Source organism: Rhea pennata, chromosome 1 (assembly GCF_028389875.1).
Source record: "Rhea pennata isolate bPtePen1 chromosome 1, bPtePen1.pri, whole genome shotgun sequence".
NCBI lineage: Eukaryota > Metazoa > Chordata > Aves > Rheiformes > Rheidae > Rhea > Rhea pennata.
The window spans coordinates 549,327-574,010 of record NC_084663.1 but is presented as its reverse complement, the minus strand read 5'-3'; the positions used below and the strand labels follow the sequence as shown (position 1 = coordinate 574,010).

Sequence of the window (24,684 nt, the reverse complement as noted above, 5' to 3'; positions counted from 1 at the left end):
AGTTTTGCATTACAGTTGCTATGAGGCAGTTGCTATTAATCCATCCAACAGCCTCAGTACTAAACACTGAATTTGCTGGAACTTCTGCTCACAGTTTAAACACTAGTTTCCCCTCTGCAGGCCTCTTCAGTAGGATGGTATTTGCTACCTCTTTAATTCACCATCAGCTGGACCTCCAGATATACTTTTGAGGGGACAGCTCTGCTCTTTTTGTTCAGTCAGACCTCCTCATGCCAATAACCCAAAGAAAAAAAAAAATCACTATCTTCCCTAAAGGAGAACATACAAACATACCGCATGGAGGAAATAGAACTGCTTTACCAGCTATTAGAAATCTTCAAGCCTTTACCTTCAAACATTCATGCTCAGTCATCCTTCTCTCAGCTTCAGAGGCTTATTTAATTCCTGAATTAGTGTGAATAAGACTGCAATAGTTCAGGGCTTGCTTGGAGCTCTAAGAAATGTCCTTGTCATCTGCTTCTTATACGAAAAAGCTGTTTCGTGCTTATCAGGGCACCTGTTTCCCACCACTGGGCAATCCCAGCTCTTACGCCAGGGAACATTTTGCAGCCCTTAAACGCACCTCCAGTCTTTCCACATAAACTTCTTTATTTGGATTTGCTAATTTTAACATGAAATCCTGTACCTTACACATGTCTGTTTATTTAGGACTAATCTCCAAAACTAAGTAAAGTTTAAAGCTAAAAGAGTAAGGATTAATTTCAGCAGGAGATGGGCTCAGGTTATGAGTTACAAGGCTGGAAATGAAGTCACAGATTTAAAATGCCCATGTAATTTTGATCTAAATTTAACTGCTGAGCACACGTCTAATCTATGACCTTGGATAGAAGGATGAAGATGTGTCCCAGAGACCTATACAAGGCTTCAAGCAACATCTCCTTTTCTGAATGTTGCCCCCAGTATATGACTTTACATTACAGCAAAACTGATGTGCTCATTCTAAAACCTGTTCAAGCTTCTCTTCTAAATGAAACTACACATTCTTATTGTGCTTCTTGGAGTAGATCTAATCATCATGTAGCCACAGCGAAAGACAGTTCAACTAGCTGCTCCAATGGAAAATTAACCCTGCTGAGGGCAGGTTACCAGCTACCTGCACTCCTTCTGCAGCTGAGCATTCAAGTCGGGAGGGAGGGGAGAGGGACTGCAACGTTGAGCCAGGGCAAGGCTGCTGTATTGCAGCACTAACTGGCTCATTGTACCCCATGTGGCTTTATACATGTTTAAAATTCTTTCTTGCCTTACAATGTTTCTTACACTACACATCAGAGAAAGTATCAGCTCTGTAATGATTTTGTCAGGTTTGTGATAATTGATACTTTACTGGCTTTCATTAGAGGCTACAGAAGATGCATTAGCAATACAGATGACAGAATTGGAAGTAGGACATTTGGGTCAAGCATACTTGCCAGCATCCTCTTGTTCATAGCTTTCAGGTGACTTTCAAGCTGCTACAATTTTGCCCATGTGTAGGATGGAAAAAGCCAAAAGCCTCGCTGGGAGCTGCTTATTAGAAGGTTCAGCACAAATATTGGAGAGGAATCTGGGTCCCACTAACTGTGATAAGGATATCTAAGGAAAAATGGCCCAACTAATTGTAAGGCTGCTCAGATATCCTCAAGCCTGGCTCCATTTGCCTCTTCTTGCTGAAGTCTACGAGCTGCCACAGCAGAGCAAGTGGGATTCCATGTATTCCAGAGGGCATGCAGCTCCACTTCTTGTCACTGAAACTTGCTTCTAGTGCTGCTGCCTATACTACAGCAATGTAATAAACACGGACATGGCATCAGCCACGGGAGTTTCCATTTTCCCCAAAACCTACAGCACATTTAGCACCTTGCCACAGACATGGAATTGCGTAGTGGTTGAAGTTGGAAGGGACCTCTGGAGATCATCTAGTCCAACACCCCTGCTCAAGCAGGGTCCCCTCAAGCACATTGTCCAGGACCCCATCTCAATAGCTTCTGAACATCTCCAGGGGAGGAGACTCCACAACCTTTCTGGGCAACCTTCTCTTCCAGGCTGCTTGGCCTGTACTGGTGCAGGTGGTTATTCCTCCCAAGGTGCAGGACTCTGCACTTCCCAGTACTTAACTTCATGAGGTTCCCTTTTGCCCAGCTCGCCAGCCTGTCTCCAGCCACTCCTCCTTGTTTTACATCATCAGCAAACTTGCTGAGGGTGCACTCTGTCCCTTCATCCAGGACATAGATGAATAGCTTGAACAAGATTGGACCTGAGGACTGAAGTACCTGAAGGAAGGGTGTCAAGGGGATGGGGACAAACTCTTTCCAGTTGCCCCATGTGACAGGACAAGAGGCAATGGGCAGAAATTGAAGCACAGGAAGTTCTGCCTGACCGTGAGGGGGAATTTCTTCCCTGTAAGAGTGACGGAGCACTGGAAGAGGTTGCCCAGAGAGGTTGTGGAGTCTCCTTCTCTGGAGATATTCAAGGCCCGCCTGGATGCAACCCTGTCTGACATGCTCTAGGTGACCCTGCTTGAACAGGGAGGTTGAACTAGATGATCTCCAGAGGTCCCTTCCAACCTTACTGATTCTATGACTCTATGATGCAGGACTGACCCCTTGGGGGACACCACTAGCTACACACCTCTACTCCAACTAAACTTTGTGCCACTGAGCAAAAACCTCTGAGCTCTGCCTTTCAGCCGGTTCTCAGCCCATTTCACAGTCTGCTCATCTCACCTGCATTTCCTGAGCTCAGCTATGAGCATGTTATGAGAGACAGCGTCAAAAGCCTTACTGAAGTCAAGGTAGACAACATCCACTGCTCTCTGCTCAGCTACCGAGCCAGTTATTCCTTCATAGGCTATCAGATTGGTTAAACATGACATCCCCTTTGGGAGTCCATGCTGACTACTCCTGATCACCTTATCCTTCATACGCTTGGAGGATCCAGGATGAACTACTGCATCACCTCTGAGGTCACCTCAGGGACTGAGGTGAGGCTGACTGGCCTGTAGCTGCCTGGGTCCTCCTTGACCTTTTTGAAGACTGGAGTGACACTGGCTTGCTTCCAGTCCTCAGGCACCTTCCCAGTTCTCCAGGACCCTTCAAAAGTGATGGAGAGTGGTCTAGCAATAACATCTGTCAGCTCTCTCAGCACTCGTGGGTGCATCTCATCAGAGCCCATGGACTTGTGGATGTCAAGTTTGCTTAATGATCTCTAACCCAATCCAGCTCCACCAAGGCAGCTTTTCTTCAGGCCTTCTCCCTGGTCTCCAGTGTGTGGGATTCCCGAGGGCCAGTCTTAGCAGTAAAGACTGAGGCAAAGGAGGCATTCAGTACCTCGGCCCTTTCTGCATGATTTGTCACCAGGGCCCCTGTCCCATTCATTGGTAGCACAACTGGCCCCTAGCTTTCTAAACAGGCTTTCCATCAAGTACTGATTCAAGTTCAAGTCTCATCATTGTATCTCAGGCTCTTGGTCTGGAAAAAGCATTACTAAAAAGATCCCACGGAGTACTGAAGGGAGATCTGTGGTATATCAACTAACTGCCCATTACAGAGGTGATGAGCACATCTGGAAAGACATTTTTTTCCAGTGTAAACTTTAGGCTGTGGAATAAATCACACAGCAGCTGAGCTTGAGCAAAGCCTCACCTCCACCTTCTCCGGGCCTTAGAAGCATTTCTGCAACTAGTAAAATTTCATATTCATGTGCTAGAAACATGCAGCTCTGCTTACCTTACACTACACGCAACCACAACTGACACCATCACCATTACATTGACCAATGTAAATATAATACTGCATTACTGCCCTTAAAGCTTCATGCTGCACAGCTACAGTAAGCTAAATCACGTAACATGCCTGTATATTGACATATCTGTTCAGCGAGCTTTACTCAGAATTTGCGGTGAGAAGACTCGCAGCAACTTCACTACAATTCATCTTACAATCTTTCACACGAAGCTCCCTTTCCCAATTCCACTTAACACATGCAATCATTTCAGCCTCAGTATCGACTAGGTGTTACTCCACCTCTTCCATCACTGTTGCTCCCTTGGTAGAGGCAGGATTCATCTTGCATCACTTCCTGCATCTACAGGATATACATCTCCATTTGAAATAAACTCCCTGGAATCCCTTTACAATTAAGGCACAGAAACAGACACCTTGTCTGGGTGATTCACAAACACTATAATCTTTCCTCAACTGGCTTGTTGTAACAACCTTTTTCCTGGCTTCAAGAAATATAGACTTGGTCTATCCCTACTATATCTATTTGGAATGAATTCTGAACATGATTTCAATTTTAACACCATAGTAATTTCTTCTACCTTTTGTTCATATAGTGACGAAAATCTCTACAAACATTCACAAATGTAATATTATTGTTCTCTTTTAAATCACTCCTTAAAAGTATCCTCTGTTGTGTTCACTAGAAGATTAAGCAGCTGATATGCGAAGACTTCCCTGCCACGCTAGGCAATATTATCTCATTATCTCTGGTATTCCAGTGTGTACCGAGGCACAACAATCATCTCTTGTATTACTCAGATGCAACGTACTCATACAGCACTTATCACAGTGTTGTCCTGATTTACTACTGAGGTTCTAGTCATACATTAACAGAAACAACAACAATAAATAATAATAATGCCAAGCTACAAGAACAAGTAGGTGCTCTCATTGCAGGAGACTTGCCAGCCAACTTCTGAACCCTGTCCAAATTTTCAGTTACATTTCTTTGCCTGTGTTCCAGGGAGAAAGCATACTAGAGTTTAGTCTCTCTATACCCTGCTGAACCCTCTAGTCACTTTTTTTTTCTTTTTACACGAAGTTGCCAATGACAACAAACTTTTTGGTTTTTTTCTTGTTTTTGAATATAACATAGAAAATCCAGTCAATTGTAACCCTAAAGCAGAGCAAAGGCTGTACACAGCCCTTATCATGACTTTCTCAAGAAGGGGAAAGAGCTAATAAAGAGCTACAAAAACAGCAGAGTGCTATACTATCTGCTAAATCTACTTCTTTTCTACACGCTCCAATTCTTATACCACAGACTACACTAGACAAAGCTCTAATTAATACCAGTATGAAATGATCCTGAATTGGCCTCTAGGAAAAGCATCTAATGAGTGTTTTCACTGACTCCCCCTCCCCCCCCATAATTCCAGTTAGCAGAAGGGGACGTACCAGCCTGTTTTATGGCATGGAAAGTATATATCTGCCTGAACTACTGTATCTGAAGAACATTGGTTTATGAAGACATCAAGGCAGCAGGCATTTTAATAAATATTGTTACCCAGCTCTCAAACCACCTTATGAGGAAAAATAATTTTGTGCAAGATGTAGGCCCTTGTACTGCAGAGGAAGATACTGCTGGCAGTCACCAGTCATTCTCCTTGCTGTGTCTGGGCTTACCTCAATCAAAAAGTCTCCTGTGCGAAGCCCTGCTCTCCAAGCAACGCCTTCCACATCCACTGATTCCAGATACTGCAGTGCAGGGAAGGCTGGGGTTGGGGTGAACTCCTCAATTGGGGTTTCAGCTGCAAAAGACAGAGAGAGACTGAGATAGTCTAGCTAAAACCAAGCATGAGGTGGCCAATAGTGTCCAGAAGCCTAGAAAAAAAACTCTACAAATTGGATTAGAAAGAACATGCATACAAGGCTCAGCTTGACTTTGGTGCAGGAACCAGAGCTGGTACTATGTGTCCAGTGTTCATCAGCTTAGACCCTCACCGATGCTTATCTACCACAGAGCCTCCCAAAAGTCATATACATTCCCATAAGGTCTCTAAAGCCTCATTCACCTCCCAGTAACACAGATAAAACTGGAACGACATCTCTAAATAATGTTAGGAGTGGTGGAACTCATCTGTTCTGAGTTTAGACTACAGAAGAGTTGTCTGTATCTGAGTCAGGAGCTCCAGGACCCTTACACAGTCAACAGAGAGAAACAGCCGCTAACCACAGAACCACAGAATAGTTTGGGTTGGTAGAGACCTCTGGAGAGCATCTGGTCCAACCTCCCTGCTCAAGCAGGGTCACCTAGAGCACATTGCCCAGGATTGTGTCCAGATGGCTTTTGAATATTTCCAAGGATGGAGGCTCCATAACCTCTTTGGGCAATCTGTTCCAGTGCTATGGCATCCTCACAACGAAAAAGGGTTTTCTTATGTTCAGTTGGAATTTCCTGTGGTTCATTGCCTCTTGTCCACCTGTGCTATCTTAGAAACCCGCTTTTGGTATCCTAGAGTGGTGCCTCTCTCACTACTGGTCCTACATGACTAGCTCAAGGATACACAGTCTCTTGTTGATGGATGTCTACATTAGTCACATGAATTTCACTCTTTATCACTTAGGTTTTAAATGCATTCCTGGTTAGAAAATCTGCTCCTGCTGCCAACATTTCCAGAGAGGGAAGTTTCTCAGACAGACAGAGGCAGTGCACATATATTATTCAGCCCCATCCCATCTTGCTTTAATGCCCATCCAGAATGAAGGAATTTTGCATGGGAGACACCCAACTCACAGCAGAGGAGAGCAGGGGGCACTTGTGCCTTGTGTGATGTGATGAAGAAATAGGCTTTCTTTGTCTGTTTTTCATGAAGACTATTGCAGATGTTCAGAAACATCAGATTCAGGAAGGAAATGATGTAGATAGGCCACAGGAACTCTTTACATACATACTCTTTTCAAAGTCTGGCTAGACTTTGCTCATCTGATACAGTAGATGAGTTGCTTTCCTTGCCACTGAGTATAGCAACTTCGGCTGTTTCAGGGGCTAGTTACAATTCTCAGAAAAGATTTTACTTTCCCCTTCATATATTGTGAACAGAACTGCTGACTGTGTACCTGGTTTTGTGCAGAGGGGATTAATGTGTTACTACATAAGACCATGTGATTAGATCACTGAAGTCTGCTTCAGTAGGGCCTTACATGGCTAGAAACATAAAAAGTGGACCCAAGAGAAGCTTGAGACACCTCTTTTCTAAGGGCATGCTATCTCATTACTGGCTCTTATATGTTACCAGAAACATGAGCTTTCTTGATAATCAACTCCACAGAAAAGGGAAAGCTAGAAAAGTAACCTTTCCAAGGAAATTGCTTCTTCCTCGCACTATAACAAATGGCAATATGTTTCTACAGTCTTCTAGAGAACAGCATCTATATGGGGGTCACTCTCAATCCTATCTCCACTTCGTGGTAGTCCCAAGATTAGAGAAAGGATTGTGCCACCTCCTGTGAATTCCACTGTAATGATTTTGGAGCTGTTCTCATCTGGTAGCAGTCTCAAAGACGAAGTTCAAGATGGGCTACGAGTTACAGAGCTCAGTAAGTTCTTTCTGGGGAGGGGGAGAAATTACATAATCCTGAAACCAACTATGCCAATTATTCTGCTTTCTCTGCCTGTACAAACAAAAAGAAAGTTTCAGGTCACATGGCTCTGTCAGGGCCAAATACAATTACCAACCTATTAGGAATAAAATGTGGCTGAAAGAAACAGACACACATTGACAGATCTGCACTCTCCTGAAAAAGAATGATGCATACTGGAAGGTCAACTGGTGGGTTTCATTAACCTCTGTCTACCTGAAATACTCACTTTGATCAATGTTAGTTGTCAAATAACAGATCACATTTGTATGGCTAAGGTGCTTTCCTATAACAGCAGTCCTTCTGCTGAGTAGTTCTTGAACATACATATCACAGTAGGAGACGGAGTTAACAAGCCAACTGTTTTTTTTAATGACTCAGTATATCAGGCACTAGGATATTAGTGCCTAAAAATTAAACATTTTAGATACTGACCAATGGCTGTTTTAGAGTATGACCCTTCAACTTGCTCAGTTTCAAAGTGTGATGCACAGCTTCTGGTACTGAATGTGTTGATCGCAAAATCACAGAATGGTTGAAGTTGGAAAGGACCTCTGGAGATCATCTAGTCTAACCTCCCTGCTCAAGCAGGGTCCCCTAGAACATATTGTCGAGGACGCTGTCTCAACAACTTCTGAATAACTCCAGAGAAGGAGACTCCAAATCCACTCTGGGCAACCTGCTTCAGGCCTCTGTCACCCTCACAGTAAAGACATTTTTCCACATGTTCAGATAGACCTTTCTGTGTTTCAGTTTGTGCCCACTGCCTCTTGTTCTATCACTAAGCACCATGGAAAAGAGTCTAGCCCCATACTCTTTATCCCTCCCTTCAGATACTTATGTACAGAGTATGTAGAGATGAGGTGAGGAAGGCTAAGACCCAGCTGGAACTGAGTCTGGCGAGGGATGTCAAGGACAACAGGAAGGGCTTCTTCAACTACATCAGCAGCAAGAGGAGGACTAGGGAAAATGTGGGCCCACTACTGAATGAGGCGGGGGCCCTGGTGACAAGGATACAGAGAAGGCAGAATTACTGAATGCCTTCTGTGCTTCAGTCTTCACTGCTAAGGGCAGTCCTCAGGAATCCTGCAGCCTGGATGTGAGGGAGAAAGTCTTGAGAAGGGAAGACTTTCCTTTGATTGAGGAGGATAGGATTAGAGACCTTCTGGGCAAGCCTGACATCCACAAATCCATGGGTCTGGATGGGATGCACCCACGGGTACTGAGGGAGCTGGTGGATGTTGTTGCCAGGCCGCTCTCCATCATCTTGGAAAGGTCCTGGAGAACTGGAGAGGTGCCTGAGGACTAGAAGAAAGCCATCGTCACTCCAGTCTTCAAGAAGGGCAAGAAGGAGGACCCAGGCAACTACAGGCCAGTCAGCCTCACCTCCATCCCTGGAAAGGTGATGCAACAGCTCATTCTGGATGTCACCTCCAGGCATATGGAGGAAAAGAAGGTGATCAGGAGTAGCCAGCATGCATTCACCAAGGGGAAATCCTGCTTAACCAATCTGAGAGCCTTCTCTGATGGAATGACTGGCTGGGTAGATGAGGGGAGAGCAGTGGATGTTGTGTACCTTGAGTTCAGCAAGGCTTTTGACACTGTCTCCCATAACATCCTCCTAGGTAAGCTCAGGAAGTGTGGGATAGACGAGTGGACAGTGAGGTGGGTTGAGAAGTGGCTGAAAGGCAGAGCTCAGAGGGTCGTCATCAATGGCGTGGAGTCTAGTTGGAGGTCTGTGGCTAGTGGCATCCCCCAGGGCTCAGTACTGTTCAACTTCTTCATCAATGACCTGGACGAGGGGACAGAGTGCCTCTTCAGCAAGTTTGTCGATGATACAAAGCTGGGAGGAGTGGCTGACACACCCGAGGGCTGTGCTGCCATACAGAGAGACCTGGACAGTCTGGAGAGCTGGGTGGAGAGGAACCTCCTGAGGTTCAACAAGGGCAAGGGCAGAGTCCTGCACCTAGGGAAAAATAACCCAAGGCACCAGTACAAGCTGGGGGCTGACCTTCTGGAGAGCAGCTCTGCAGAGAAAGACCGGGGAGTGCTGGTGGATGACAGATTGACTATGAGCCAGCAAGGTGCCCTTGTGGCCAGGAAGGCCAATGGTGTCCTGGGGTGCATTGGGTAGAGTGTTGCCAGCAGGTTGAGGGAGGTGATCCTGCCCCTCTCCTCAGCCCTGGGGAGGCCTCATCTTGAGTACTGTGTCCAGTTCTGGGCTCCCCAGTTCAAGAGAGACATGGAGATACTGGAGAGAGTCTAGTGTAGGGCTACGAAGATGATCAGAGGGCTGGAGCACCTGCCCTGTGAGGAACGGCTGCGAGAGCTGGGCCTCTTCAGCCTGGGGAAGAGAAGACTGAGGGGGGATCTGATCAATGTGTGTAAGTACCTGAAGGGAGGGTGTCAAGGGGACGGGGACAAACTCTTTCCAGTTGTCCCGTGTGACAGGACAGGAGGCACTGGGCAGAAACTGAAGCACAGGAAGTTCCGCCTGACTGTGAGGGGGAATTTCTTCCCTGTGAGAGTGACGGAGCACTGGAAGAGGTTGCCCAGAGAGGTTGTGGAGTGTCCTTCTCTGGAGATATTCAGGGCCTGCCTGGACACAATCCTGTCTAACATGCTCTAGGTGACCCTGCTTGAGCAGGGAGGTTGGGCTAGATGATCTCCAGAGGTCCCTTCCAACCTTACTGATTCTGTGAATCTATGATATATTGATAAAGTCTCATATGAGCCTTCTCTTCTCCAGGCTGAAGAGGCCCAGCTCTCACAGCCTTTCCTCACATGAGAGATGCTTCTGTCCCTTAATTATCTTAGTAGCCCTTCACTGGACTCACTCCAGTAGCTCCATGTCTCTCTGTATTGGGGAGCCCAGAATTGGATGCAGACCTCCAGATGTGGCGACATCAAGGCTGAGTAGAAGGGAAGGATCCTCTCCCTTGACCTGCTGGTAATGTTTTTCCTAATGCAACCCAGGATACCATTGACTTTTTCACCACAAAGGCACATTGCTGGCTCGTGGTCAGCCTTCAGTCCACCAGGACTCCCAGGTTCTTCTCTTCCAGGCTGCTTGGCAGTAGGTCAGCCCTGTACTGGTGCAGGTGGTTATTCCTCCCAAGGTGCAGGACTCTGCACTTCCCAGTACTTAACTTCATGAGGTTCCCTTCTGCCCAGCCCTCCAGCCTGTCAAGGACCCTCCAGTTCTGCATCATCAGCAAACTTGCTGAGGGTGCACCCTGCCCCTTCGTCCAGATCATAGATGAATAAGTTGAACAAGACTGGACACAGCATTGACCCCTTGTACACCTCCTTTTGCACCACTAGCTACAAGCTTCCAACTATGCACCGCTGATCACAAACCTGTAGGAGAGTGTCTCAGTTCACTGCTCTACACAAGAACTAAGTTTAGATCTAGCAGTCTTCACTGCAGCACAGGCACATTCCCAGTGTCTGCTGTACTTGACGTGGAAAGCATTACTTCGCATTACCTTCTCTGAAGGGCCAGATAAAGGAGTCTGAAAAGCAGCTTACATCAGGCTCTCTGAAAGTCAAGTAAAGAATTTATATCATGATAATGAGACATATGGTCTCTATGGAATATCAGCAATGTACTTCACAAGATGGAAGCATCAACATGACATATCAGTACTGCCTTCCTATAATACATGCATCGTAATTAAGTCATGAAAAGGTTAAAAGTGCCAAGTCCTTCTCCCTGGAAAGGATAGAAATGGACAGATGACAATTTAATTGGTTTCCTAGGCAGAGGAAGGAGCCTGATGTGAAAAAACAATGTTTCACAAAAGCTCTAGGTATGCTAGCCTGAAAAAAAGATTATAATCTTGCAGCTGCATTCTCACAAATGTCCAACACGATTCAGAAGTGTTAACACTATGTTTCACTAGGTTGACTAAGAGGAAGGAAAAGTGTGTGTACACTGACAGAGGAATGTGGAATGGCTTTTAGGATTCATTCTTCTGTGTGCTCTCTTTTGCCCCACAAACATAAACACAGTAAAAAAAAAAGGACCAAAACCAGCACTGAGAGGAGCAATATCAAGAAGCACGTCGTGGAGCTTACCAACAGCTCATGGACATCAGAGGACTCCTAAATTATAGCTTAGAGAAGAATCTTTTGAGGTTCAGTTCAAGTCTTATGTTTTTCTTACTGATAATCAAATTGTAAACTAATAGGGAATCCAGGTAAAAGTCATCTAGTAAAAACAGTCTTACAGTCAATTTTATCACCTGTATTACTTAGGTGTTATATGAGAACTCAGTGCACACCATTTTCTGTGGGCTGGAAGCTATATCTTGAGATAAACCATGAGAATTAGCTGAGAGGGGGAGAATACCTCCAGATGATACTGGTCTGGCAAAGGGTAAATGGTGAACGTAAAGTACATTACTGTGGAAGAAACCCAGATTGTCACATCTGCCCTAAGGCAGTCTGTTCCGCTCAAGAGTGTGATTCCAGGAAAATCTGTGCTCCTCCAGAGCTTTGGGAGATGGAGCCCTTATATAAAACACATTGCTCCAAACACTACCTTAAACACTGCAATACACACACATTCAATCAATGGCTGCACGTGGTATACTTTTAAAAGCACTCTGGTGTCAGTACCAGCCATGATTAAGTGATGAGAGTGCCACTGGCTCAGAGTAAAATCACAAGAGCATCCTCTGTCGGATCTATCCTAAATGCTGCTGCCAGAAAGCAGTGGGTAGATGTCATGTTGTCAGGACTGGGAAAGGCACCACCACAGTACCAAGAGGCTAAGTCCATCTGTATGGGTGATCTGCTCTTAGCTGGGGAAGACATTCTGCCCTGTCTGACTGACCAAAGAGCAGATATGACATGTGTCCAACCAGGTCAGTTTATTGTCCTGTTTGGGCTGTGGTGATCAAGCACATGGCTGCCCAGCAACTGCCCCTGCCAAATAGCCCCAATCACATGTATCATAGAATCACAGAATCAGTAAGGTTGGAAGGGACCTCTGGAGATCATCTAGCCCAACCTCCCTGCTCAAGCAGGGTCACCTAGAGCATGTTAGACAGGATTGTGTCCAGGCGGGCCCTGAATATCTCCAGAGAAGGACACTCCACAACCTCTCTGGGCAACCTGGTCCAGTGCTCCGTCACTCTCACAGGGAAGAAGTTCCCCCTCACGGTCAGGTGGAACTTCCTGTGCTTCATATTCTGCCCATTGCCTCCTGTCCTGTCACACAGGACAACTGTAAAGAGTTTGTCCCCGTCCCCTTGACACCTTCCCTTCAGGTACTTGTACACATTGATAAGATCCCCCCTCAGTCTTCTCTTCCCCAGGCTGAAGAGACCCAGCTCTCGCAGCCGTTCCTCGCAGGGCAGGTGCTCCAGCCCTCTGATCATCTTCGTAGCCCTACACTAGACTCTCTCCAGTAGCTCCATGTCTCTCTTGAACTGGGGAGCCCAGAACTGGACACAGTACTCAAGATGAGGCCTCCCCAGGGCTGAGGAGAGGGGCAGGATCACCTGCCTCGACCTGCTGGCAACACTCTTCCCAATGCACCCCAGGACACCATTGGTCTTCTTGGCCACAAGGGCACCTTGCTGGCTCATAGTCAATCTGTCATCCACCAGCACTCCCCGGTCTTTCTCTGCAGAGCTGCTCTCCAGAAGGTCAGCCCCCAGCTTGTACTGGTGCCTTGGGTTATTTTTCCCTAGGTGCAGGACTCTGCCCTTGCCCTTGTTGAACCTCAGGAGGTTCCTCTCCGCCCAGCTCTCCAGACTGTCCAGGTCTCTCTGAATGGCAGCACAGCCCTCGGGTGTATCAGCTACTCCTCCCAGCTTTGTATCATCGACAAACTTGCTGAAGAGGCACTCTGTCCCCTCGTCCAGGTCATTGATGAAGAAGTTGAACAGGATGGGACCCAGTACTGAGCCCTGGGGGATGCCACTAGCCACAGGCCTCCAGCTAGACTCCACGCCATTGATGACGACCCTCTGAGCTCTGCCTTTCAGCCACTTCTCAACCCACCTCACTGTCCACTCATCTAACGCACACTTCCTGAGCTTACCTAGGAGGATGTTACGGAAGACAGTGTCAAAAGCCTTGCTGAAGTCAAGGCACACAATGTCCACTGCTCTTATATACCTTATTATGCTTTTTCCCATTTCCTGGTGCTCCCTTTCACTTTTCCCACTTTCCTCTCTAATGTATACCTTATTATCCTTTTCCCCATTTCCTGATGCTCCCTTTCACTTTTCCCAATTTCCTCTCTAATGTACAATCTTCTTACAGCTACTTTTCCCCCATTTGCCCCAGTTTCAATACATCTGCATACACAATTAGCATTTCCAATACCATTTCCTTAGTAACCTTGGCTTCATCTGGTATTACTGACATGGTCACCTATCCTATTCTCCAAAAGGTCCCCAGTGTTCCCTTCCAGTTTTCTGAGGAGATTGACCACTTCTCACATCACTCCTCCCTAAACATTTATGAAATCCAATCATACCTCACAGAGCTATCTGTAACTTTTTCACTTCTTACATTGTCACCTGTCATGTCCAGCAACTTCGCATGCTGTGTCCGGTAGTTCTCCACATCCTCTTCAATTAGCCTAACCTCAGGTCAGCAACTTAGTCATTTGTCTATAGCCCTAGTATCAACAAAACAAGAAATACTAACCAGAACAATGCACAGTATTCACAGTTGACTGTAGGCTCAGTGATGAAGTTTGCAGATTGCCATGTATACTCCTTAGGAAACCTGACCTCTGATGTCTTATAAAGGTCCAAGTGAAGCCTTCGGGTGGCAATCCAGTCATTACAAAAGTCAGCTTGGAACTAGACCCTCCAAAATACCTTTTCCAGATTAGAGTCTGTCAGAAAAGCTTTAAGTCATAAGTATGTAATATGGTGAAAATTTATCTGTAAGTACGTACATAGGAAGAAAATATATTTTAAGGAGGTTCTTTTATCCAATTGACAAAAGCGAAACTAAATCATAAAGGTCTGGAATTAAATTATGAAAATTCATACTAGTAATAAGGTAAAATTTCCTAACAAGGACGACCACTGGTCATTGCAAAAGCTCACAAACTTTAAATCATAGAAAAGTTAATTCTTACCACTAAGGAAATTATCATGTTAGTACTACAGCATTTGTTGTGCTTGATGATCACTGTAGCCATTTCCTGATGTTAAAAATCTATTAATCTGGGTTCCCTTACTCCAGAGACTTTAACTTTAGCTGCATCCAGAGAAGTCAGAAGTCACGAAAGAGCCAAGTGAAGTCAGGAGAGGCTTTGAAACTCCTCTTCAACAGTACAGCCATCAGCTTACAGCCCTACAGCACCAAAGTCTAGCCCTTTCCAAAAGTAGCTCTGGCAGTACTCCAGAAGTAAAGAGAATGAATCTCTGTGAGAGAGGTTGACTCTCCCTACCTCATAGCTGGTGCCAGAGAAGAACTGCTGCTATCTTCCAAGTCTGCTTGTGGCTCTCATCAGCCATCTAAGATTTAAACCAATGTCATAACACTATTTCATTGGTATCTACTATGACTGGAAGATTGCCCAGACCTGTGAGCTGTTTCTGTGGGCTGCTGAGTTTTGCTAGGAGTTGCTCCCTAGTACTGTGTACTGTAAATCTCAGACCTGATTTTGACTCTTGCAGCATCACAGTCACACATTTAAAGATGCAGGCTTCCAAGGACTCTTTGCAAATACTGCTTTACTTGAACAAGTGACTTTTATTATTAGACAGGCTTAAATGAATAATACTACAAATTAATTCTAGCAGAGCAAATTGTTGAGATCTCAGTTACTTCACTGGAAACACATTTTTAGGGTGAAAAATAATAAAATACGATTCTTTATTACATTTACTGCAATGTATCTTCTTACCTGCCTTAGTACTTCTCACCTAAAAGCTTGAAGGCATGTCTCAGTTTAGCAGATAGGGTAACAACCCACACACCATTGTTTTGGTACCCAAACAGTGCATTGGAGCAACCAGTACCTGCTTGCAGCCAATTGGTCAACAGATACCAAGCACTTATGGAGTGTAGGTATTTGAATGCGGGAAAGAAAAGGAGCTGTATCAGTCAATAAAGTTGATCTCCTGATTTTTTAAATTTCTGAAGCTGCTATTAACGATGTGTCATAAGTAGCATTTATTGTATCTACACTCAGATGTGCCTTGTTTCTAGTTTTCCATTAAATCTCCGTAAGACACAACACTTAAGCAATACAGATTACAGACTTGGTGTTCGAAGCGCTTTGTCTAAACACTCCTTCCAGTCCTGATTTCTGTCCATCTTGAGTATCTCAAAGTGCCACAGCATTCCTCTGCATAAAGTCGAGTTCTGAAAAGTATAAATGAGCTTGTACAATCTTACGATACCTTATGATACCAGTATTGTGCCTCAAAACCTTCTGCATGGCTTTAGGGCACTCTCCTCCCCGCCCCCCCCCCCCCAAAAAAAAAAAAAAAAAGCAGTAAGGTCTTCAAGCTTTGACTACGCTTCCCTCACTATCTCCCTTTTTCCTGCCCCCTGAGCCTCTGCAGTGCATAAGCTGAGGCTTAGTTGGAGACTTTGGTCAGGTTAATGAGACTCAACACTAAGCAGTTTGCAACAACCAAAACTCAGGTTGTGGAGGCTTCTGTTGCTAAGCCTAAAGGCCTCACACCAAGTGTGGGACAGGATATGAAACTAAAACTCCCTCAAACAATCTACTGATTGGTGCAGATTTTAAACAAATACAGAGGGTTTAGATGAGAACGCTGAACTCACCCAAAGTGATTTGCCTCAGTAATTCCAATATCAAACCATGAAACTAGTACACCTAAGAATGTCTCTTAGAGAATGAAAGGGGTTAATTTATATCCTCCTCAGATTTCAATGTTTATGGTCTCCCAGAAGTTACAAAAACACAAGAATAGACATACTGGGTCAGACCAAAGGTCCACGTAGTCCACTACTCTATCTCCGACAGCAGCAATAAGCAGCTGATGAGGGAAGAGGATAGGAAAAGGGCAACATATGTGATGCCTCTTCCTAGGACTCTCCCATGGTTTAAGCATTTTCAGCTCAGGGACCTCCCAAGCTCCCTAGCAAGTGACAGCACATGAAGACCAAGTATCTTGTAAAAGTCAAGATATGAAAAATGAGAGTGCCCATACCCCTGGAAGCTAAGATTTAATGCAAAACTGGACAAGAAGCACTAGTCAAGTGAATACAATATGTTTGTCAAGGACAAACAACAGCAGGCATCTTTTGTATAATGGTGTCTGGGGAGCCAATCAAGTACTTGTACCTCAAGCTGTGAGGCCGACAATTTCTACTCCCATATGCCTCAGAATTATGATCACCACCAGAGCAGCTCCATATCTGGCCGTGGAGCTTCCCAAGGGCTGCTTCTCAAGCCACTGTGATGGCACTTGAAACTTACTTTTTAGCATGCCTCCTTTGCATTAAGTTGTTTCAACACTTTGACTAGTCTTTACACAAAGCGATACAAAAACAAGTATCTGACACTGAACATTTAACTTTAACTTTCCTGCAAAGAAAATATGGTGAAATACAAGTGGGAGTTTGTGAAGCAGAAAAATCCTAAAATTACATCCATCTAAAGAACTTTTGTAACCCGAGCTCTGTATTCTCTGAGCATCTTAAAGAGCATTTACCTTCACAAAGTCCTATGAGATCAGGAACTGGGTTTTGACCTCAGAACTGAATCACTGGCAAACTATCAGTGTGTTTATACAATTGGAGAAGGACTCCTGAGCTGGCTATGCACAAGCTAACCCAATGACTAGGAACAGGCACAGGGACATTTGAGATAGCTGCATGAGCTTCCAAGCTCAGGACTGGAAGCTGTGCAGCTACAATGGCCAATTTTCCTGTGATACTAAACATAAAATGTTGACGGGGAGTACACTCCAGAGAGACTGCACTGGCTGAAGACAACACTGGCTCCTACGGCATCCTGCTGTGCCCTAGCAGGAGGGGACTAGGCTGAATTACAGACTGACCCTTCATATGGACCCTGCCTGGTATCTCACAGTTTGCACTGGATTATCTGGCAGCCCCTACACCAACAGGACCCAGCTGCCAGTCATGCGAGATAGTCCCTGGCAGGAAATCCACACTTGAACAGCTTTAGACCATATGTGGAACCAGAGACCCTGTCCTCAAAGCAAAGCTATACTCATATTCTGCTGTGCCCAAGTTAATAAGCTTTGACAGTTCCATCCTGTGACTTACTGGTTTAACCTGGCCCCCACAGGGGTTTCTGCATTATACCCCACTAGGCCTGGCAGTCCCGCCCAGGTGAGTTTCCTAAGATCACAGAGGAAGCCAGGGATAGTGCACACAACTGAGCAGCAGGTGAGTACCTCCCAAGGCAGCACCTAGCCTCAGCAACATCCTCCACCTCCAGAGGTTGCCTCAGGCAACGTGGCGAGTCCCATAAATGAATACTGCTTTTTATGATCTGTGATCTACTGATTTTTCAAACTCTCCTTAATAGTTTAGTTCAAATGTGTGGACTCTCACTGAATATTAACCAAGGGAAGGGGAGTGGAGGAGAGGGGGAGTTGTACCATCTAGAGGACTCAAGAAGCTGTACCAGACAGACAGGGAGAGCAGGAAGAGGTGTGGAGCTGCAGGTAGAAGAAAAGGCACCCAGGGGTAGACAGAGCTGACAGAGCACAGAGCTCTTCCAGGAAGCAGCAAGAGTCGTGAGATGTGGAAAGCTGGGTATAAACTTGCAAAGGGGAGCTTTCCTGAGTCAGGGCAGGTACACTTTGTGAAACACACGAAATGTTTGCTATACAAGGAAACTGGCAAAGAAAAAATAAGACTTCAGCAACATTAAAGAAAGAAGTAGGAGAAAAACAAGCCCCATACTAAATCAAAACAGCATCTTCTCTCCAACAGTGTACAGGATCAGCTGCTTCAGAAAGTATGAAAATTATAGGAAGTAACAGTCTCAGGAAATCTCTTGAATAACCTGCCCAGCCTGGAAGTTTCTTCCCAAATTAAGTAGTCAACAGAAAGCTTATGCCCTGAAGCAAGGATATACAGCCACTTTTTGCTCTTTTTTAACAATTCAAAAGATTAGTAATATTTTTGCCATTCAAAAAATTATATACTCCTTAATTAGAGCCAGGGATTGAGTGTCCTTTTTACACTTCTACAGAACCCACCAAAATCAGATGTCAAACAGATATTAACCAACTTAGTAATAACAGTCCTCTCTTTAAGGCACTGCTGGCATGGCTTTGGAGGGACCTTATGTGAGATGCAGTCACTGTATCAACTGTGACAACGTCACTTTGTAGGAATGACTCTAGTGAATTCACAATTTATAAGGCAAGAAATATCATTTTTCAGCATTCTGAACACAGGTCTATCATCTGTGAAGGTGAAAGGCAGGATGGTTCCTCTGGACAAAGAAATGAGTAAGTAAATCCACCTGCTCATCACTTTCCTTCATAGGTGTTGCTGCTACACTGCTTCCCATCTGCTCCATGTAATTCTCTAAGGCTGCAAGCAAATCCCATGTCAGAAAGCTTCAGATCGTCCTCTGCAGGGATCAGAAAATAATCTTTGCCCAAAGGCTCAGCTGATTTGACTGGGACATTACATCCTCTGAGGTAACGGACAGAAACAGAGACAGGACAGGGGCTGGAATGGACTGGCGCTCTGAAATGGTAGACAACGTTCTCTCTCTGCTAGCAGCACAGCTGATGGAGCAACATCATGTGAACAGGAAAACTGGAGGTTGGGAAGGAACCAACCCTCAACAAGACTGGTAGAAATTGTACAGGGTTTTCACCATTCTCTGCAGCCCAAGGTGCTGTTTGCTTTGAGGATCACCCAGGCATACCTCACTTAACCAATTCCTTCCCTCTGCAGGGACACTGCTGACACTTCAGCCCCTCCTATTCTCAGACTCTCTCTCCAGTTCACCTCAAGAGGATTGGAGGGTTTGGGTTTCACTGATGTCTCTCAACTCAGTGCAAGAGTAACTAAATGAACTGTGAGCAGCGGTGACACAGACCAGGCCAGGCCAGAGAACTGGAACGCTCTTTCCAACCTAAAACCCACGACAACACTCAGCACCAGAAGCGCTGGGAGACCTAGGGCTGTTTTAAAATAGCCACCTCCGCCTCTCAGTCCAAGGATGCTGTGCTCTCAAGGGGCTTCAGCAGACTCACCAATACCCCTGCCCCAGGAGGCAACACTGCTGACCACGTTCACCCTCTGAGGGTTTTCAAGCCATCACCTCTGCAGTCAAACTCTTCTCAGTTACCTCCTGCAGCAGTGTCAGGCTGTGAACTGGTAAGCCATACCTAAGTCCCACTCAGCCTCACACCCACTGTTTAATCTGCTCAAGGTCCTCTTTCAGCCTCAGCAGACAAATGAAAATACACAGAGCCTACAAATGCTGGGAGGAAAAACAGAGGACAAAAAATCTGAAATAGGACAAAATTTATCCTATTTTGTCCTAACGCAGTATCTACATGTCTGATCTTGCAAAAAAATGGATGCCATTTTGAGCCCTGAAGTTTCACTTCACAATATACAGACTGATGTGAGCAGTACACAGACGAACATATATGTCACATATACAGGGAAGAGGAGGGAGAGGGAAGGAGAGAGACAGCAACCATATTCTGACAGAAACACAAACACACCCACTTGCAGACAGAACCCTTTCGTGAGACATGCAGAACAAAGACAATTCAGGAATCCTCACAGAAAATCACACCCAAGATTCAAGTCCAAATTAAAAAGATCTTCAACCACATAAGGTCTAGGAAAGGTACAGCTCTACAAAAAAGAGCTCATAGCCACTCGTTCACGCTTTCCCTCTTGCAGCCTGTAGCCTACGTGAAAGGAAGGGACAGAAGCATGCACCATTATGCCTTTGCTTTCAATAGCCATATTTTTGAGAAGCCTTCAGTCTGGAATTGCTGGAGAGATGACCCCCTAGCCTCAGGTGCATCTGCCTCCAGGTACTCCCAAGCACAGGGGAGCTCATTTCTTACGCGAATATGAACACATGCACTTTCAGTCCTGGAGAGACTATCTTTTTGGTAGCATAAAGATCAGCTCCTGTGTAATACTAGCCACAGTAACAGCATGGTCTAATGTACAGGCTGCACATGCACAGGTATTAAGGGCATGCAGGTAATGTGTGCCCCAGTCAAAAGCAGAGGCTTTCTTGCACAACAGGGTCAAAGGTATGGTAACAGCTGCAGAATAGGTGTCTACCAGCTTGCCCTCATGTTGGGGCTAAATCCAGTTAGAGCTGGCAGAAGAAGGGCTCCCAGTTCTATACAGTCAAAGTATATGGAAAAACTGAAGTATAGGAAAAAGAAAAAAACATGGAGGGGCTTGCATCTGTACCTAACAGAGCAGATGCACTTTATGGGGCCAGTAAATAGATAAAAGTGGAAACTCTTACAAATGCAAGGCTAAGAATACCAGCGTCTGTACCAGAAAAATACCCTAGAATGTGCAACAGATGCACTTACAAAGAATAGCATTTTCTGTACAACACACACAACCAGAATCAACCGTGCTCACACTGTCTAGCTGAGAGAGAAGGAGAAAAGGGAGTCCCTTAAGAGACCCTGATGTACAGGGGCTCTAGGGCTGCTATGTGCAGCCAGAGGAAACAGCGTCCTGAGCACTAATAAAAAGTAAAGAGCAGGAGCTTCCCCTCCTCTCCCCCCCCCACCCCGGGACCAAGTGAAATAAGCAGCCCTTACCTTTGGCCCCTCGCAACACAAACCCGAATCCCTCATGCTCCCTCTTCTGCAGCACGGCCGTCTTCTCCTCAATGATGTAGTCACTGGGCAGGAAAGAGCACAAGAGAATGATGCTAGGGTTAGATTTCAGCACCATGCTGCCAGGCGGAGGTGGCCTTTGTGACTGTGACAAGGAGACCTCTTCTGATCGACCATTTCGTCTCAGCAAGGAGTTGGGCACAATCTGCTTCCCTCCCTCCCTTGCCCAAAGTCAGAACAAAAAGACGAAGGCTACTTTCCCTCCATGTGTAGGTGAGGGTAAGCCCTGGCTGCCTGGATCACCCGTCTGCCCACCGATCCCCTTCTCAGTCACCTGCATACGCATGCAGGGAGCTTACTGATCCCACTTTGGGCTTCCCTTTAAATGATGCCCTTAGCATATAACTGAAGAGTGAAGCGCCTGAGCAGAGGAGGTGCAGGGGGAGGCAGCCAGCCATCCATCAGGGAGATCCTCTCTGAGACTTTCCAGTTGCCTCTTGTATGAAAAAACGAGAAGCCTGACAAAAGGAAAGGTGCCTCTTTGGTAAGTTTCCCGGGAGAGAGAACAGTAGAGTTTATATCCTTATCCTGATGCTCTGATCTTCGGTTAAAATCCCCCCCTCGTTGCTAAGTAACGGTCTGTCATTAGAAGAGGGGGACGCATTTCATTGTCCTATTTTAACAAAGCTGCTCTCTCTGCCCTCAACGGCAGCTAGATGAGAAGAACAGGAAAAAAAATCCCGTGGTAAAGAGAGAGAAACGGATGCAAAGCTCTGAACAGACCCCAAGCGTTAGCGACCCTTTCAACAAAAAAAATGTCTATATCTTTCGGAAGAGGTAGGGAGGGGGGCATGGGCAGGGGGAAGGGAGGGAGGGAAGAGACAGAGAAAGGGATTCTCTCAGCAAACGAGCGCTTAAATGCAGCCCTGTAAATCCCTCCCAGCAGAGCCGCATGTCTGACATCAGAGTGGAATTAATCAGAGACCTCAGTCCTTCTCGGCAGCACCGGGAAGGAGTTTTACACACCAAGCCAAAACGAGAAAGGCAGAGAGGGAGAGAGGCTGTGTGCCAGCCCCCAAATCTACACACGCACGTGTGCAACCAGTCGCAGTGGTGTGCCCGGAGCACAGCAGCGGAACAAAGAGCCAGAGCACCACTGCACTGCACAGAAACACGCCGCCAAGGAACAGTGCAAGTGGCATACGTGCATGGGCACGACAGAAGGGGAGGGGACTGCTGAGGGCAGACCAGAGACAGAGCAGGCTGAGCTGACACACTGCAGTACGAGGTGCCCCAACACTCACCGTGCTGCTGCTGAAGGCGGGCACACGCCCCAGCAGCTCGCGCGCCCCAGCAGCTCGCGCGCCCCAGCAGCACACACCCCAGCAGCTCGTGCGCCCCAGCAGCTCGTTCGCCCCAGCAGCTCGCGCGCCCCAGCAGCTCGTTCGCCCCAGCAGCATGCGCGCCCCAGCAGCTCGCGCGCCCCAGCAGCACGCGCGCCCCAGCAGCTCGCGCGCCCCAGCAGCTCGTTCGCCCCAGCAGCTCGTGCGCCCCAGCAGCTCGTTCGCCCCAGCAGCTCGTTCGCCCCAGCAGCTCGCGTGCCCCAGCAGCTCGTTCGCCCCAGCAGCACGCGTGCCCCAGCAGCACACGCGCCCCAGCAGCTCGTTCGCCCCAGCAGCTCGTTCGCCCCAGCAGCTCGCGTGCCCCAGCAGCTCGTTCGCCCCAGCAGCACGCGCGCCCCAGCAGCTCGTTCGCCCCAGCAGCTTGTTCGCCCCAGCAGCACGCGCGCCCCAGGAGCTCGTTCGCCCCAGCAGCTCGTGCGCCCCAGCAGCTCGTTCGCCCCAGCAGCTCGTTCGCCCCAGCAGCTCGTGCGCCCCAGCAGCTCGTTCGCCCCAGCAGCTCGTTCGCCCCAGCAGCTCGTGCGCCCCAGCAGCTCGTTCGCCCCAGCAGCTTGTTCGCCCCAGCAGCTCGCGCCCCAGCAGCTCGCGCGCCCCAGCAGCTCGCGCCCCAGCAGCTCGTTCGCCCCAGCAGCACGCGCACCCCAGCAGCTCGTGCGCCCCAGCAGCTCGTTCGCCCCAGCAGCTCGTTCGCCCCAGCAGCTCACGCGCCCCAGCAGCTCGCGCGCCCCAGCAGCTCGCGCCCCAGCAGCTCGCGCCCCAGCAGCTCGCGCGCCCCAGGAGCTCGTTCGCCCCAGCAGCTCGTGCGCCCCAGCAGCTCGTTCGCCCCAGCAGCTCGTGCGCCCCAGCAGCTCGCGCACCCCAGCAGCTCGTTCGCCCCAGCAGCTCGTGCGCCCCAGCAGCTCGTTCGCCCCAGCAGCTCGTTCGCCCCAGCAGCTCGCGTGCCCCAGCAGCTCGTTCGCCCCAGCAGCACGCGTGCCCCAGCAGCACACGCGCCCCAGCAGCTCGTTCGCCCCAGCAGCTCGTTCGCCCCAGCAGCTCGCGTGCCCCAGCAGCTCGTTCGCCCCAGCAGCTCGTTCGCCCCAGCAGCTTGTTCGCCCCAGCAGCTCGCGCCCCAGCAGCTCGCGCGCCCCAGCAGCTCGTTCGCCCCAGCAGCACGCGCACCCCAGCAGCTCGTGCGCCCCAGCAGCTCGTTCGCCCCAGCAGCTTGTTCGCCCCAGCAGCTCGCGCCCCAGCAGCTCGTTCGCCCCAGCAGCTTGTTCGCCCCAGCAGCTCGCGCCCCAGCAGCTCTTTCGCCCCAGCAGCTCGTTCGCCCCAGCAGCACGCGCGCCCCAGCAGCTCGCGCGCCCCAGCAGCTCGTTCGCCCCAGCAGCACGCGCGCCCCAGGAGCTCGTTCGCCCCAGCAGCTCGCGCCCCAGCAGCTCGCGCCCCAGCAGCACGCGCGCCCCAGGAGCTCGTTCGCCCCAGCAGCTCGCGCCCCAGCAGCTCGCGTGCCCCAGCAGCTCGTTCGCCCCAGCAGCTCGTGCACCCCAGTAGCTCGCGTGCCCCAGCAGCTCGTTCGCCCCAGCAGCATGCGCGCCCCAGCAGCTCGCGCGCCCCAGCAGCTCGCGCCCCAGCAGCTCGTTCGCCCCAGCAGCATGCGCGCCCCAGCAGCTCGCGCGCCCCAGCAGCTCGCGCGCCCCAGCAGCTCGTGCCCCAGCAGCTCGCGCGCCCCAGGAGCTCGTTCGCCCCAGCAGATCGTGCACCCCAGTAGCTCGCGCGCCCCAGCAGCTCGTTCGCCCCAGCAGCACGCGCGCCCCAGCAGCTCGCGCCCCAGCAGCTCGCGCCCCAGCAGCTCGTGCGCCCCAGCAGCTCGCGCGCCCCAGCAGCTCGCGCCCCAGCAGCTCGCGCACCCCAGCAGCTCGCGCACCCCAGCAGCTCGTGCACCCCAGCAGCTCGTGCACCCCAGCAGCTCGCGCCCCAGCAGCTCACGCGCCCCAGCAGCACATGCGCCCCAGCAGCACGCGCGCCCCAGCAGCTCGCGCGCCCCAGCAGCTCGCGCGCCCCAGCAGCACGCGCGCCCCAGCAGCTCGCGCGCCCCAGCAGCTCGCGCGCCCCAGCAGCACACACGCCCCAGCAGCTCGCGCGCCCCAGCAGCTC

The 24,684-nt window shown here is 48.5% G+C and overlaps 1 protein-coding gene across 8 annotated transcripts in view; it reads right to left on the bottom strand.

Annotated features, from left to right (window-relative positions):
- The window catches only part of SHANK3 (SH3 and multiple ankyrin repeat domains 3), a 402,299-nt gene that overhangs the window by 82,337 nt on the left and 295,278 nt on the right, over nucleotides 1-24,684 (bottom strand). For all 8 annotated transcript variants that reach the window (XR_009958823.1, XM_062579208.1, XM_062579216.1 and 5 more), the window contains 2 exons: nucleotides 21,131-21,213; nucleotides 5,409-5,533 (listed from right to left, as the gene is read on the bottom strand). Coding sequence is in view for 7 of the 8 variants with exons in the window: in XM_062579208.1 (XP_062435192.1) it covers nucleotides 5,409-5,533; nucleotides 21,131-21,213 (208 nt within the window). In the remaining variant the exon portion in view is untranslated. The remainder of the gene's footprint in view (nucleotides 1-5,408; nucleotides 5,534-21,130; nucleotides 21,214-24,684) is intronic.